Source organism: Torulaspora globosa, chromosome 4 (genome assembly GCF_014133895.1).
Source record: "Torulaspora globosa chromosome 4, complete sequence".
Classification (NCBI taxonomy): domain Eukaryota; kingdom Fungi; phylum Ascomycota; class Saccharomycetes; order Saccharomycetales; family Saccharomycetaceae; genus Torulaspora; species Torulaspora globosa.
Window position 1 is genome coordinate 68,486 of NC_050730.1, and position 14,727 is coordinate 83,212.

The window sequence follows — 14,727 nt, forward strand, 5'->3', positions numbered from 1 at the left end:
CTGTTGTGAGAAAGGGAAATCAAAATATCCTTTCAAAGGAATAGTTTGAGAAAATAAATCAAAAATTATAAGACCCACCCGTTCCTACCAAAACTCTCTGGCGATTCTATCCCACCACAAGGGCAGGACACACCCTGTTGTGAAGTTTCGATCCCTCTCCGAAGAAAGGGATCACGCCCCGCAAACGAAATATTACATTGCAAGCCATCGCCGGACCGCTCAACCTTCTCAATGGAAACTAATCCAAAGGAATCAGCAGCCCCAACAGCCTGCAATATAGGCGTAATACTCCTTTTGACAGAACAACTTCACACCAAAGTTCTCCCAGAGAGCTCCAGCTCCCCCAACACTGATTGTACTCAGTGCCATGCTTCTCCAGGCAGAAGAAAAAAAGGGCCCCTGCAGCACCCAGAGCAGATACTCCGTGTTCTGCAGAAACGAGGGAACGAAACGTCAGCAAGCACGCTCTTCGCATGTATGTGTATCGACGAGGAAGCTTACGTCAATTGCAACGGTGGGAAACCCACCTGTAAGCCGCATAGCATCCCTCGGATGAAGATGTGCACTTGGCCAGCAGGACTTCTTGATCTCCCCTGGCGTCTTAAGGTAAGTATGGGGATTTAAAACAAGAGAAAGGCCTGCGAGAAGATAAATGAGAATGGAAAAAAGCCTGCCTTTATATACCTAGACAATGAAAAATTTGAGCCCTCAGTTCTGGTGCGGGTAACCGCCGAAAATACTGAAATAAAATAGCCGCCCAGCTATATGCTTTATCAGTCATATATCGATATGAGTCCAGCTTGCTAATCTGTAGGTTGTAGTACCAACATTCCGCACAAGAACGTAGCGCGGGGACTGGTTTCTTGCATCGATGAAACCGTGGGCGACTCCTCGTCCAAGCCCTAGATGAAAGGAGCCGCTGGTAACAAATCCGATCAAATCTGTGACTCTTGGCGACGGGTGATGCACATCATGGTCGACTCTTCCATCGGCGCGGTAAATGCCGTCTTTGACGCTCATCCAGTGTTCCTGATCTTCTGGAGGTATCTTGTAGATTCTGGCATTATCAGTTGGGCGGCCTCTCTCGAGCAGAGTGCAAGAGATGGCTACTACATCCAGCGGCGTCTGTGATAACGAAAGCTGGAGCGGCTCTTGCCAGCTTCGTTCGACCAACTTTTCGCGGCGACCAGTAAGCCTGATAGGCAAACATTCGGAGCCCTGGGGCTGCTCTATTCCTGCAAGGTCCTTATATAACTCGAAAAGGTCATTCACTGTTTGAATCTCCCTCATGCCGTTAGCTGCAAACTGTGACGTCTTGGCCTGATGAAACAGTGTCAATGGTTGGTCTTGCCTTGTTAAGTATTCAAGGCCGTTTCTAAGCAGCTGTAAAAGCCTCCAGTCTGAGGTAAAAGAGTCTCCTATTTCACCAGCAATAGCGGGAATCGGCTCTCTATGCAGACCGGGAATTCGTTCGAAATTTATCCTTTTGGCAGGCGGCTTCCTGGTCCATTTGCTCCTGGAGGCGCCTCCCTTGAGCGCATTTTCCATCTCTCCAGCTTTGGTAAACGGAAAATCGTCTGGAAAGTAGAGTCTACCATCCTCAAAGTTCAATTGTTGCTGTTGTCTTAGTCCGAAATGATGAACCCGCGATACTCTATTCAGCTGACACCAAAACGGAAGAACCCAGAACCATGGAAGTAGCAGCACCCAATCCTTATTCTGCTGTCTCTTTACCACCAGAAGAGGGATGGCAGGATCTGTCTTGGAGTCAAAGGGGATCATATTCTGTTTTCGATCGGCAGGTTCACTCGAAAGCAACGCTTGTCGTCTGCTAGCGATCTGCTTGAGAGTTTGCTGGTTCTTGTATGAGTCGCTTCTGTTTTTTGGGTCGCAGAGTCTCTTCAAAACTTGCGTAATCGCTTCAAGCGGGAAGTCGTTCTGCAGAGATATGATTTCCTCTATCGTTGGAGCTTTTGCCAGCTCAGATGAGTTAATCGGTCTCGGCCTTGCTAGATGGCGGGGGTCCATGCAATTAAAGGCAAACATCGTCCTGTGAGGTAGACTGGAAATTTCAGACACTCTGGAAATCCTACTGAACTGCTGATATGATAGAGATTTCTCGCAGCTCCGCAAAACGGAAGCCAACGACATCAAGGATTTTGCTCCCTTGAGAGTTATGCTACCCAGTGAATAGCGACAGTCGTGGATCCTAAAGCCATTCGGTATCCTGCTTTTCAGTGATTTGAACACCTTAGAGTAAATGGAAGGATGTGTTCTAATCATCACCATGTTTAGCTCTATCCATAGCAGATCCATCTCACCGAGTATAGCCGAGGAATCTTCTTCCAAGTCGTACAATAGCCCCTCGAACCATGTCTTAGAGATACGGTACTTGCTCAGGACGGCGCGTTGGTTGGTCATTTGGGACACAAGTTCTTTCAGGGCAGCTGATTCTCCGGTAGACGTATCGGTGATAATCAACGTTCCGTAGAAGCTGGTGTCCATGCTTAGCGCTCCATCTGATGCGGAGACATTCCCACCAATGCGATGAGCAAGTTTGAAGCACTTTTGAGTCGGCGACCAGGGTATCTGGAAACCCCATCTTTTGATCATATGAGATCTCTTTGCATTCCATATGTGAGACGGCAGCCATGTGAAGAGTCTCTGTCTCTTGAAATACTTGGGCCGGCCCTTTGGGGTAGATGCTAATTCTCCTAGACCCGTATTATCGTAGCTCCCTAGTTTATTGCCCAGCAACTCACGCTGCCCCGCACCAGAGCGTGCGGAATTAATCGTTGCACGCAACGCCCTCAACTTCTGTCTCAGATTGCAGCTCTTCGCGGTGATATCGCGAGGCAGGCCCGCACGCATCGAAGTGCACTTCCCGGCCAGCCGCAGTAGTTTCGTGGACATTTTGGCCCTGTACAGCTGTCGAGCGGTCAGCCCGTGTCTCCTGTGCTTCCCGCTTTTCTTTACCACAGTACTTTGCTCACTTTTGAGCATCTCTCGAATAGCCCTATTGCGCAGCCTTTTGGGGATCCTCCTAATGTTGTGAGACGCCGTTCTCCGGCGCAGCTTGCGAGGCAGCGCCTGGAACACCCTTGTCGAATTTGCCGCCTTCGACGACCGCATTGCAGCCTGCAATTCCCTGATTTCAAATTCTCGTGACCCAATAAACTCACCGATCTTAAGCATACCTCCTCCCTCGCTCAGCTCGCCTGCTCCTTTTCCATCGACGGCGACAGCCTGCGCTCTTATCGTCCTCGCATCTCGGACTTTCTGCCTCCGAAACGCCTGATTCTTGTTGACAGCCTTCTTGCCCCCAGACATGCCAACTACACCGCTCACAAGGGCTTAAATAGTCCTCAATCTTATGCTACTCTGCATAGTTAATACCTGAGTTTACTGCTCATCTCTTCGAAAGTAGCCTGAGGTCTGGTCTGTCCGATATCTGCCGGGTATGTTTCGGACAGTAAGAAGTCAATAATGAAATCAATTAATTTTTCGCGAAAATGGAAAATAATGAAAAGTGAAAAATTATCGCCCGCGATATCAACAATATCATATAAAAGAGTTGGAATAGAGCCGTTTTTCTACGGCTTCCGTTCATTCGGTGGATATCTGATGTTATTAGCCTACTTTGTTATTCGTTTATCTTACATGTCTCATCCACAAACATTATTTTTACATTTGTATAATTCTTGCATCTTGATTTTTGTTTAAAACTTGTTGTGTCTTCTGGGCTCGAAGGATTTAACGTAGGTTTCCCGTCTGAGACTTGCGTTCAGGTTCTAGTTGCAATTGTATCGATATGGTTAACGTGGTGTTAGGATCCCAATGGGGTGACGAAGGTAAAGGCAAGCTAGTTGACTTGTTGGTGGGTGATTACGACCTAGTCGCTCGTTGTGCCGGGGGAAACAATGCTGGCCATACGATTGTGGTTGATGGCGTGAAATATGACTTCCACATGTTGCCCTCTGGGCTGGTTAATCCTAACTGCCAGAACCTTTTGGGTAACGGTGTTGTGGTTCATGTGCCATCGTTCTTCAAAGAGCTGGAAACGTTGGAGGCTAAGGGATTGGAAAATGCCAGGGAGAGACTGTTCATCTCGTCTAGGGCGCATTTAGTGTTTGACTTCCATCAGCGGACTGATAAGCTGAGAGAAGTTGAGCTCTCGGGCCAGGCTAAGGACGGTAAAAACATCGGCACCACTGGTAAAGGTATCGGTCCAACGTACTCGACCAAGGCTTCGAGATCTGGTATCAGAGTTCACCATTTGGTCAACGACAACCCTGAGGCATGGGACGACTTTGTGGTTAAGTACAGAAGGCTCTTGGAGACGAGAAAGCAGCGTTATGGCGACTTCGAGTACGATGCTGAGGCAGAGTTGGCTCGCTACAAGAAGTACAAGGAGGAGCTTAAGCCCTTTGTTGTGGACTCTGTGGTTTTTATGCACAAGGCCATCGAGGCAAAGAAGAAGATCCTAGTCGAGGGTGCCAATGCGCTAATGTTGGATATCGACTTCGGTACTTATCCCTACGTCACCTCCTCCAACACCGGTATCGGTGGTGTGGTCACCGGTTTGGGTATTCCACCACGTACTGTGGATGAAGTTTACGGTGTGGTGAAAGCCTACACGACCAGAGTCGGCGAAGGTCCTTTCCCAACCGAGCAGTTGAACGAGTACGGTGAGAAACTGCAGGAAATTGGTGCCGAGTTTGGTGTCACTACTGGACGTAAGCGCCGTTGCGGTTGGTTGGATCTTGTCATACTGAAATACTCCACCTTGATCAACGGGTACACGAGTTTGAACATAACGAAATTGGATGTCTTAGACACCTTTGAGGAGATTCCTGTCGGAATTTCTTACTCTCTAAACGGAAAGAAATTAGACTTGTTCCCAGAGGATTTGACGACTTTGGGCAAAGTTGACGTGGAATATGTTACTTTGCCCGGCTGGAATCAGGACATAACGAAGGTTAAGTCATACGATGAATTGCCCGAGAATGCTAAGAAATACTTGAAATTTATCGAGGACTTCGTTGGCGTCCCAATCGAGTGGGTTGGTACTGGTCCTGCCAGAGACAGCATGCTGCACAAGAACATCAAATAAACGAAGTTACACAGATTTGTTATATAAAATTATCTTTACTCTAGATGCGAAGGGATATCGATCTTCTCATATAAACAGTACTCCACCTTCTCCGCGCCATAGTATCTGTCCCAGCTGGTAGGGAGTAACGACTTCATGAAGCCTGCGAGCTTCCAAGGAATATAAAAGGCTCTTCCAAAAATCTTGGAATGATCGACGTCTATGAAATCAGCACACCTTAGCACTCTCCAGTTTGCTGGCATAGCCAATGGATCATAGGCGTCCTTTTCCCGATTGGCAGGAATCACTATATCGACGTAATAATCACATTCGTCGGCGTCCCAAATTTTGCCACCGTCAAAAATATTCTTCTTGTTCATACCTTTTGGAACCTCTCTGATCTTAGAAAAGATCGAGCCTACCTCCGGAAAATCTCCAGGAAGCAATCCGTCAAATCCGGATGCTGTGAATCGTAATCTGTGGTTATCTGGTAAGAAGAAAGAGTTGGGGAAGTGATACCATTCTCTTCCGGTGCACACATTAGAAACCTGTGGCCCTGCAGAATTCGAAAGATGTAAGTCGGAGTATACCGTCAGCGGCGCACTATAGTTCACTGTAAGTGCTACAATACGAGAGAGACCGATTAACATGACAGTTGAAAACGTAGCGATTTTGAAAAACCTCTTGAGTGCCTTAGCACCATCAAAAGGCTGTAGCAAATTGCTGAGGCCGACGCTAGCGCTCAACGTAACCAAAGCGTAGACAGGATAAAGAAACCTTTCCTCTTTGTGGGGTTGACCGGTAAACACGCTTAACCACAGCAGCAACGAAGTCCAGAGCGGCCACAACTTGAGGTGGAAAACACCCACGACGGACAGTAGCAGAACGGGAAGTGGAAAATTCAAAACCATATTGAACAGGTAATATTTCCATGATTCCACGCCAAAAATATTAGGCCCAGACTCTTCATCTGCATTCAGCACATTGTACCAGAATATGTTCCAGCTTACAGGAGCAAATTTCCCGTAGAACAGCGTGTCTACTGCGACCGTAACCGTTGTGACAGCCGCAATTATGACCATGGAATCAAAAGCCGTGCGCATCGTAGCGATCAAGCTGTGCTTCGCGAAATAGTGCAGACATAATGGCACGCTCAGCACCAACACAAATGGCCATCCGACGATCCCGGCAACAACGTTAAAAGTAAGACTTGCCAAAAAGCTAGACGTAGAGTTTCTCGACAAATACCGTAGCGCGTACTTGATTGAACCCAGATACAGAAGCATTGCCACGGAAGAAGGCAGCAGTTCCACCGAAGCGTGGAACCATCCGGGGCTGAACATCTGGAACACCAGCCACGAGTTAGCGACTTTTAAAGACAGCGTGTTTGCAATCTCGCGGTGAACACTGCACTCCAGCACATAGCTAGCGATTCCCAACACAGCCCGTATGACGTAAAAGTTCCAATCGGCATCGAAGCTTGCGATCTTGTTCAACGGGTACAGAATCCCCCAGAAGGGCACCAAAAATGCCCACGACCTTATCGCGTATTCTGGCGAATACTCCCAGGTTTGCTTGCCAAACCCTCTAACCAGCAAATTCAACGGTTCCCAATAGTTGAAGGTCTCATCACAATCCGAAATCACAGACACCACGGGCTGCAAAGCCAACCTTAAGAAACCGAGTAAAAGAAGCAGCACGGCCGTAAGCAGCTTGCAATTCATCTCACAGCTTGTCCAATTGGCCCAAACAACGCTCACAACTACTCAGCAGCTTCATCCAAGCCTCTTCTATCAGTTGCTCTACAACTTCATTACCTGTTAAGTAAAGGCCCGCGTTTGTTACGCAGGGCCCAGTAAGACACTATACGACAAAACGTGCAAAGGGGAACCTTTGAGCACTCCTGGAAGCTATATAAGCCGTCAATGGCGTTGCACCACCGTCCAGACAGCATGGAAGCTAGCCAAGGCTCAGCTCGATTTCGAAGCAGATCTCTAGCAGCGATGTTGCGAGATTTCTCCCGGCACGGGTAAGGCGAGATTCGTTATCAATTGATATTTCACTCGTTTCTCCAAGGCAGGCGACCAATATAAAGAGAGAGGTTGGTGAGATTGCTGGATTGACGCCTGGAAGCCACCGATTCGACACTGCTAAAAATGACTACCGATGGCCCTATGAAGATAGATTCGAAGGCAGTTGCCCAAGAGTTTCTCGACAGCTTCGATACGTTTCTGTTCGACTGTGATGGAGTGTTGTGGCTCGGAACTCATCTCCTACCCAGCATCAGAGAGACCCTGGAGCTACTGAACAGCCTGGGCAAGCAGTTGGTTTTCGTGACTAATAACTCGACCAAGTCTCGTGCGGCATACACCAAGAAATTTGCTTCATTTGGGATCAGTGTCCGCGAGGACCAGATTTTCACCTCTGGCTATGCTTCAGCGGTCTACGTTCGTGATTTCCTGAAGCTTGAGCCTGGCACGGATAAGGTTTGGGTCTTTGGTGAGAGCGGGATCAGTGAGGAACTCGGTTTGATGGGATATGAGTGCCTTGGCGGGAGCGATCCAAGGCTGGACGAGCCTTTTGATCACAAGAGTTCACCATTTCTGGTCGACGGATTGGATCCCGCAGTTCGTTGCGTCGTAGCAGGTCTGGACTCCAAGATCAACTACCATCGCTTGGCAGTTAGTCTTCAGTATCTGCAGAAGGGAGACCAGGTGCACTTTGTTGGCACCAATGTGGACTCTACGTTCCCGCAGAAGGGGTTTATCTTCCCTGGTGCAGGGTCCTGCATCGCCTCGCTTGCGTGCGCGTCCGGCAGGACACCCACGTATTGCGGCAAGCCCAACATGAACATGCTGAACACCATCGTCTCTGCAAAGAAGCTTGACAGATCTAGGTGCTGTATGGTGGGCGACAGACTGAACACTGACATCAAGTTCGGAGTCGAGGGTGAGCTTGGAGGTACTTTGCTTGTTCTCACGGGTATCGAGACGGAGGAAAGGGCCCTCGAAGTGAGCCAGGAGCACCCTAACCCTAGGTACTACGCAGAAAAGCTTGGCGATGTATACGAATTGACGATGCGCTAGGCAACTTTCATCCTACATCTATATAATTTTGAGGAAAGAATAAATTCTTGGAGCTCGTAATTTCAGATATACAGGAAATAGAGATATAGAGTTGATGGCCAACTTATCTTTTTTTGTCCTTTTGGTTGTAAACTGTAAGTAACGTACTAAACGTTAATTTTCCGAAGTCGAAAGTGTCGTTATTCTTTTATTCAGAATAGATAAAGATTAGGTCTGTGGTTGGACCAATCGGCCGTAGATCAATCCGCCAGTCGCCTCAGAAGGCTCACTGGGTAGCAAATCTTGTGTATCTCTGTAGCCCTCTAGCGATGTCTACTAGCATAGCGTAGCGCGACGCTAAATTTCCAGCTTCTAGAGAATAGTTCATTACTAACCCGCTGACGAAAGTTGATGAATCATTCAAAGAGCTCTGATGGGCAACTAATTTCATGCCCTGTTTGCAATAAGCAGATTCCTTACATTTCGATTAACTCACACCTGGATTCTTGTGCCTCTGGGGGCAGTGAGAATGAACCCAAGCGACAACATACCTTAACTGGTGTCTTGGGTGGAAACAGGAAAAGAAAATCCTCAAATTCCCAAGTTGTTGACTTGGAGGCTGATGAGAGAGTTACACAGGCAGGCTCAAACGACAGTAAGAAAAGCAAGGAATCAAAAGATTACTCCTTAGATCGGGAATACCGGTGGTTATTGAAAATTAGTCATTTACCACTAAGTGAGAAGCTCAGGCCTAGGGATATACGAGACTATGTTGGCCAGCGACACATCCTTTCACAGGAGAATGGAACTCTGTCCAAGTTCGTTAAGCAAGGAATTCTTCCGTCAATGATCCTGTGGGGACCTCCAGGTGTCGGGAAGACCTCATTGGCACGTTTATTAACCAAGACGGCTTGCGACAGTGGGACCACATACCACTTGATAGAGACAAGCGCGACAAGAGCCAATACTTCGGAACTTCGTTCGATATTTGAAAAGGCCAAGAACGATTTCAATCTGACGCGAAGAAGAACTGTCTTATTCATTGATGAAATTCATAGGTTCAATAAGGGTCAACAGGATTTGCTACTTCCTTACGCCGAGAACGGTGATATAGTGCTTATCGGTGCCACTACTGAAAATCCAAGTTTCCAACTCAACAACGCTCTGATAAGTCGGTGCCATGTATTTGTTCTTAATAAACTCAACCTTACCGAGAGCTGCATCGTCTTATCTAGAGGCATAGCTCTGCTAAATAAGTGCAGGCAGATGATATGGAAAGTCGGGCATCCATTAAAGCTTTCAAGAGCCATTCTAAAATATATTGTTGATTTGTCAATGGGAGACATCCGTCGCGCACTAAATTTACTAGAAATGATAGAAGTATCTAGCAGAGATACTGGACCGAAAGAGCTGACAATTGAAGATGCTCGGTCGATGATCAAAAACAACAGTGAAGACGGCCTAAACACATATTACGACACACATGGTGACAATCATTACGACACCATCTCCGCCTTTCACAAAGCCATTCGTGGTTCGGATGAGAATGCATCACTTTATTATTTGGCACGTATGCTACAAGGCGGCGAAGATCCGCTTTACATAGCCCGCCGAATGATCCGAATTGCCAGCGAAGATATAGGATTAGCCGATAACAGCCTTTTGCCTCTCGCAGTAGCCGCACATGATGCTGTAACGAAGCTAGGGCTGCCCGAGGCAGACCTTGCTCTTGCTCAGTGCTGTGTCGCCCTGGCTCGCTCACCAAAGTCGGTGGAGGTTTACCGTGGTTGGAACAAACTGAAAGCAATGCTCAAGGAAAACACATTCTCCTTGGCTAGCAGTGGCATCCCCATGCACATACGGAATGCGCCAACGGAACTCATGAAGGAGCTCGGCTATCACAAAGGTTACAAGTATAATCCCGATTACCTAGACGGTAAAGTGAAGCAGGAGTATTTCCCACAGGAAGTCCTGGAACAGTGTCCGGACCGGAGCGATTTAATCTTTGTCAACGGGAAACCGCTTGGTGACCAGATCGACTCGGACTTGGAAAACGAATAAAATGCATATGTTACACACCTACGCAGCACCCCGTATACTTCTACGTAAGAGACCATGCCGCATGAGATCAAAGACCGTTCACATGGCAGTCGCTACAGCTCGGCACCGTAGTACGCGGACAATTCCTTCCTTGCCAACGAAAACTCGTATCTAGCCTGTTCCAGAGCTTCTGAGATCAACTTCAAGTAGAACGAATCCTCGTGCGAGTCTCCAATCCGCGTGTCCATGTACTCGCCCGGCTTTGGAATTTCTAGCGGCGATTGGTACACCAAATATTTCTTCTCAGGGAACCGATTCTCCTTCTTTCTCCCCAGGTTCTGAATCCGCTCACACACCCACGCGATCCTCTGCAACCCCAATGCCGCAGACGACCCTTTCAAGAAATGACCCAGATTCGCCAAACTCTTCAGATCTCCGGCATCTTCCAGGTTCGTTTGCATCTGCCGGAACGTCGTCTCTGCCTGCTCGAAATACTGTATAATCAATCCTTTTGAGAACTCCGGATCGTCCTCATCCATAGAGACTATTTCATTCAGTATATTCCAATCAACGATCTCTTTTGGAATGGGCATTGCCAATCACAGTTCTGCCGATCTACCGAACCAAACCACTCGCTGAAAACCCACAGTAAAAGCTCAAGATCTGGACTGATTCCCGCAAGACTCTCGACCCCCAACTGCCACAACATACCGCAATCTTCATCGTCAACAGGGTCCGGGTCTTCATAAGTTTAGCATCCAGCTTCCAGCAGCTGGGAGTTGCAAGAAGACCCACGTGACCAAGTTCCAAGCTATAAGGGAAATGGGTATATAAGAGGCCCTGAGATCCAGGTTCGATGCCAACCAGTTCCACGGTTGGGAGGACTGAGGCTGATTGATGACGAGAGCGCTCAGATTTGCTGCTGCTGGACTGCTGGTACTTGGACTTACGGCGATTGGCGTTCTGAAAAGTGGCTGGATGGCTGAGACCGACGCGCTTGAGAGGGAGACAGCGGCGCCGTGGCTGCCGCCCATTGGGCTGATAGAGAAGGTGGTTTGCGACGGCAATCGCGACTTCCGCTTGCTGTTTATTGGAGACGTTCACGGCCAGTACCAGGAGTTGATGCGTCTGATCGAAGACGAGGCCGGCGGGTTGGACGACGAGACGACCGTGGTGCTGCTGGGAGACATGGTTAGCAAAGGACCGGATTCCGACAAGGTAGCCGATTTTGTGCTGCAGAACAGAGATAGGGTAAAGTTTGTCTTCGGGAACCACGAGCTGGCCACGCTGTTTGCATATGTGAACCCGGAGCTGAACTGCAAGCCGCTCGAAAAGGTGCAAGAGCGTCTCCTGCCGCTTAGATTCAGCGATACGAAAGAGCTGTTTTTTCCAAGAGATCTGTCCAAGGTGAAGAAGTCGCACTCGTCGCTGGCGAAGCAACTTGGCTTTGATGTCTTGAAGCGCCTCGCGTTGCATGGGTCGCTGGCGCTGCGCTTCGAACTGCCGACGAAACAGACGCTGTACGCGGTGCATGCCGGGATGCTGCCGGGCGACTTCGCCGACACAACGCCCTCGGTGCACTCGCTCACCGAGATGAAGTTTGTAGATCCGGCAAACTGGAAACGTACCTCCAAGAGCAAGTTCCCGGGCGCTGAAAGATGGTACAAGCTGTGGGATCGCAGCAGCCCGAAGCGCACGACGGTGCTCTACGGACACGACGCCAGGAGCGGTCTCAACCTGCGCGACCGCACCAAGGGGCTCGATTCGGCGTGCGTAAAAGGCGGAAAACTCACCGCTTTGGAGTACACATACAGTCACAAGAAGGGTGAAGTTACCACCAGACTTCTACAGACCAAATGTGTCCAAGACTAGGCCCACTGCCGGGCTTCATGGCCGTGTCTTCTTCAGTCCGTCTCTGGCTCAGGTGGTTACCCGTCCCGATTTTCAAGAATCGGGAAGAACCCGCGAAGAGGGCAGGATGAGCTAGAAATCCCAAACATCCACCACCTAAACACCATATAGCTAAGAGCGGGAGGAAGTAGTGGAGCTTCTAGAAGCGAAAGCAGCGCTAGTGTGATGTCCAGTCCAGCAGAGTTCGAGAGTGCACCGGAGGATTTCGTTGACACGTTGGATGAGAACGGTAGCAGACCGCAGGGTGATATAGAACAAGCTGTAGGGTCGCAGAGTACTGGTGAGGGTCAAAATGGTGGAGAACCGAAGGAAGACGGGAAAACTGCCGATGAGAAGGCTCGTTCTGTTATATTTCAGGACATACTGTTCTATTTGAATCGGAGTGCTCTAAGGCAGGATCCCTCCGCAGACGTTGGACAGTTGAAGAAACTGATCGAAGAACGCGGCGGAAAAGTACTGAATGAACTGCCCGGGGAGGGCGTCAAGAATGCATTTGTGGTGTCGCCCTACAACGATACTAAGTTACCGACCGTGACATCTACTTATATTAGAGCATGCTGTCAGAACGAGAGGCTGTTGAAGATCGAAAATTACCTGGTGCCGTTTGATGAGTTTCGTTCCGTGATTGACACCGAGTTACAGAATGAGCAGCAAAATGGGAAGGGGGATGCGTCTTACGCGGAAGCAGAGGGTCGGGATGAGCAAAAAGTGTCGAAGGACGACGGAGATCAGTCCGAGACGGCAACTAAGGCTGACGCCCTGGCTGGTCCAACACGTGTCAATGTCGCATTGCAGGAACCTGAGAAACAAGAGGAAGCAGAGGATACCAAGCAAAAGAAGCAGGGCGGGGAGATTCTGGCGGAGATCGTTGATCAAACTTCTGCGAAAGTTGATGAGACCGAGGGAGGTAGCGACGTCTCTAGCGACCAGACCTTCCAGACGAATGGAGTAATGCTTAGCCGTGCTAACCTGCCTGCCCACAACAAGGCATCGTTTACGGAAGAAGAGGACGAGTTCATTCTTGACGTTGTGAGAAAGAATCCGACAAGAAGGACCACTCATACCCTTTACGATGAAATATCTCATTACGTACCTAACCACACTGGAAACTCGATAAGGCATCGTTTCAGAGTCTACTTGTCCAAGAGACTTGAATTCGTGTATGAGGTTGACAAATACGGAAAGCTGGTGCGTGATAAGCAAGGAAATTTAATCAAAACTAAGAACTTGCCGCCTTCGATAAAGAAAAAATTTACCGCAGAAGAAGATTATTCGTTGGCTATTGGAATTAAGAAGCAGTTTTATCGAGATCTCTATCAGGTCGATCCTGATACAGGTACTTCTTTGATTTCAGAGGAGGACAGCCCAACGGCGGTTGCAAAGAGAAACATGACAATGGATCCGAATCACGTACCAGGTACTGAGCCTAGCTTCCAGGACTATCGAGTCAATGATCGTAGAGGTCCAATTGCCAGGGAGTTTTTCAAGCAATTTGGCGAGAATAATCCGACGCACACAGAGAATGCTTGGAGAGATAGGTTCAGAAAGTTTCTGCTGGCATACGGTATCGACAATTACATTCAATATTATGAAACAGAGAAAAGTCAAGGAAATGAGCCGGAGCCGATGAAAAACCTTACGAACAGGATCAAGAGACCAGGCATACCAACACCTGGGAATTACAACTCTGCGGCCAAGAGAGCTAGGAACTATGGCTCTGAGAAAGAATCACCAGGGGGTGACAACACAGCGGCAGCATCCACAGCAGCTGCGGCTGTCGCCGCTGCGTCAGGAAATACAGGTGGCAACGTCGAATCCGGAGCCGCTCAATATGCTATCCCTGAAAGTGACTTGCTTGATGAGGACACAATGAATTTTATCTCAAGCTTGAAGAATGATTTGTCCAAGATCGATAATGGCATACCATTCGAGTACCCTCAAGAAATCGCGGAGGCTATCAGAAACGACTTTTCAAATGAAGAGGCGATATACGATAATATTGATCCTGATACGATTCCTTTCCCACCAGAGATTGCAAGCATTGATTTATTTTTGCCGCAATTCTTTCGCATGTCAAGTACTAGAGAGTTCTTGGATAAGCTGCATGAAGTTATTTCAAGAGATTACGAACCGTCACAGGCAGAGAAACTTGTTCAAGATCTTTGCGATGAGGCTGGTGTCCGCAAGACCTTCAGCACTAGTATCCTTACTGCCCTCTCTGGTGACTTGATGGTATTCCCAAGATATTTCCTGAACATGTTTAAGCATAGCTCCAATCCACCAGCGGATGTTCCTGGAATATGGACTAGAGAAGATGATCGCATGCTAAGATCCAACAAGGAAGATGAAATAAGGGCTTTGATAAAGAAACATGGGACCGGTAGGATGGAAATGAGAAAAAAATTTGTGGAAAAGGATTTGATTTAGATTTGATGGCTCTTGACATCGAAGTATAGGATATCTGGTGGGCAATGATATGGTTTACCTCCAACACTCGGACTCAGAGCGCATGAAAAGATGTCTCAGTCCGCTATTGGCTCTGCTAGGCGAAGTTGCGATAGGTCAGAACTTCCTTATTTTGTGCACTCATGTAATTTAAGTATTTGCTATTCAAAAATA

At 48.3% G+C, this 14,727-nt stretch overlaps 8 protein-coding genes across 8 annotated transcripts; 5 read left to right on the forward strand and 3 right to left on the reverse strand.

Annotated features, from left to right (window-relative positions):
* Positions 1-777: 777 nt before the first annotated feature.
* Positions 778-3,330, reverse strand: POP1 (ribonuclease P/MRP protein subunit POP1; the record flags this gene model as incomplete). The annotated part of the gene is made up of 1 exon (XM_037283297.1): positions 778-3,330. One exon carries the CDS (start codon positions 3,328-3,330, stop codon positions 778-780), a length of 2,553 nt encoding a protein of 850 aa, XP_037139193.1.
* A 481-nt stretch (positions 3,331-3,811) lies between these two features.
* Positions 3,812-5,113, forward strand: ADE12 (adenylosuccinate synthase; the record flags this gene model as incomplete). Its single annotated transcript, XM_037283298.1, has 1 exon — positions 3,812-5,113. One exon carries the CDS (start codon positions 3,812-3,814, stop codon positions 5,111-5,113), a length of 1,302 nt encoding a protein of 433 aa, XP_037139194.1.
* Positions 5,114-5,148: 35 nt separating this feature from the next.
* On the reverse strand, positions 5,149-6,816 carry ALG9 (dolichyl-P-Man:Man(6)GlcNAc(2)-PP-dolichol alpha-1,2-mannosyltransferase; the record flags this gene model as incomplete). Its single annotated transcript, XM_037283299.1, has 1 exon — positions 5,149-6,816. One exon carries the CDS (start codon positions 6,814-6,816, stop codon positions 5,149-5,151), a length of 1,668 nt encoding a protein of 555 aa, XP_037139195.1.
* Positions 6,817-7,248: 432 nt separating this feature from the next.
* PHO13 (4-nitrophenylphosphatase) lies at positions 7,249-8,178 on the forward strand (the record flags this gene model as incomplete). Its single annotated transcript, XM_037283300.1, has 1 exon — positions 7,249-8,178. One exon carries the CDS (start codon positions 7,249-7,251, stop codon positions 8,176-8,178), a length of 930 nt encoding a protein of 309 aa, XP_037139196.1.
* Positions 8,179-8,568: 390 nt separating this feature from the next.
* MGS1 (ssDNA-dependent ATPase MGS1) lies at positions 8,569-10,218 on the forward strand (the record flags this gene model as incomplete). The annotated part of the gene is made up of 1 exon (XM_037283301.1): positions 8,569-10,218. One exon carries the CDS (start codon positions 8,569-8,571, stop codon positions 10,216-10,218), a length of 1,650 nt encoding a protein of 549 aa, XP_037139197.1.
* Positions 10,219-10,310: 92 nt separating this feature from the next.
* YPD1 (Ypd1p) lies at positions 10,311-10,790 on the reverse strand (the record flags this gene model as incomplete). The annotated part of the gene is made up of 1 exon (XM_037283302.1): positions 10,311-10,790. The coding sequence occupies one exon, from the start codon at positions 10,788-10,790 to the stop codon at positions 10,311-10,313; it is 480 nt and encodes a 159-aa protein (XP_037139198.1).
* Positions 10,791-11,094: 304 nt separating this feature from the next.
* PPN2 (putative serine/threonine-protein phosphatase) lies at positions 11,095-12,069 on the forward strand (the record flags this gene model as incomplete). Its single annotated transcript, XM_037283303.1, has 1 exon — positions 11,095-12,069. The coding sequence occupies one exon, from the start codon at positions 11,095-11,097 to the stop codon at positions 12,067-12,069; it is 975 nt and encodes a 324-aa protein (XP_037139199.1).
* A 204-nt stretch (positions 12,070-12,273) lies between these two features.
* On the forward strand, positions 12,274-14,535 carry RAP1 (DNA-binding transcription factor RAP1; the record flags this gene model as incomplete). Its single annotated transcript, XM_037283304.1, has 1 exon — positions 12,274-14,535. The coding sequence occupies one exon, from the start codon at positions 12,274-12,276 to the stop codon at positions 14,533-14,535; it is 2,262 nt and encodes a 753-aa protein (XP_037139200.1).
* Positions 14,536-14,727: the final 192 nt, after the last annotated feature.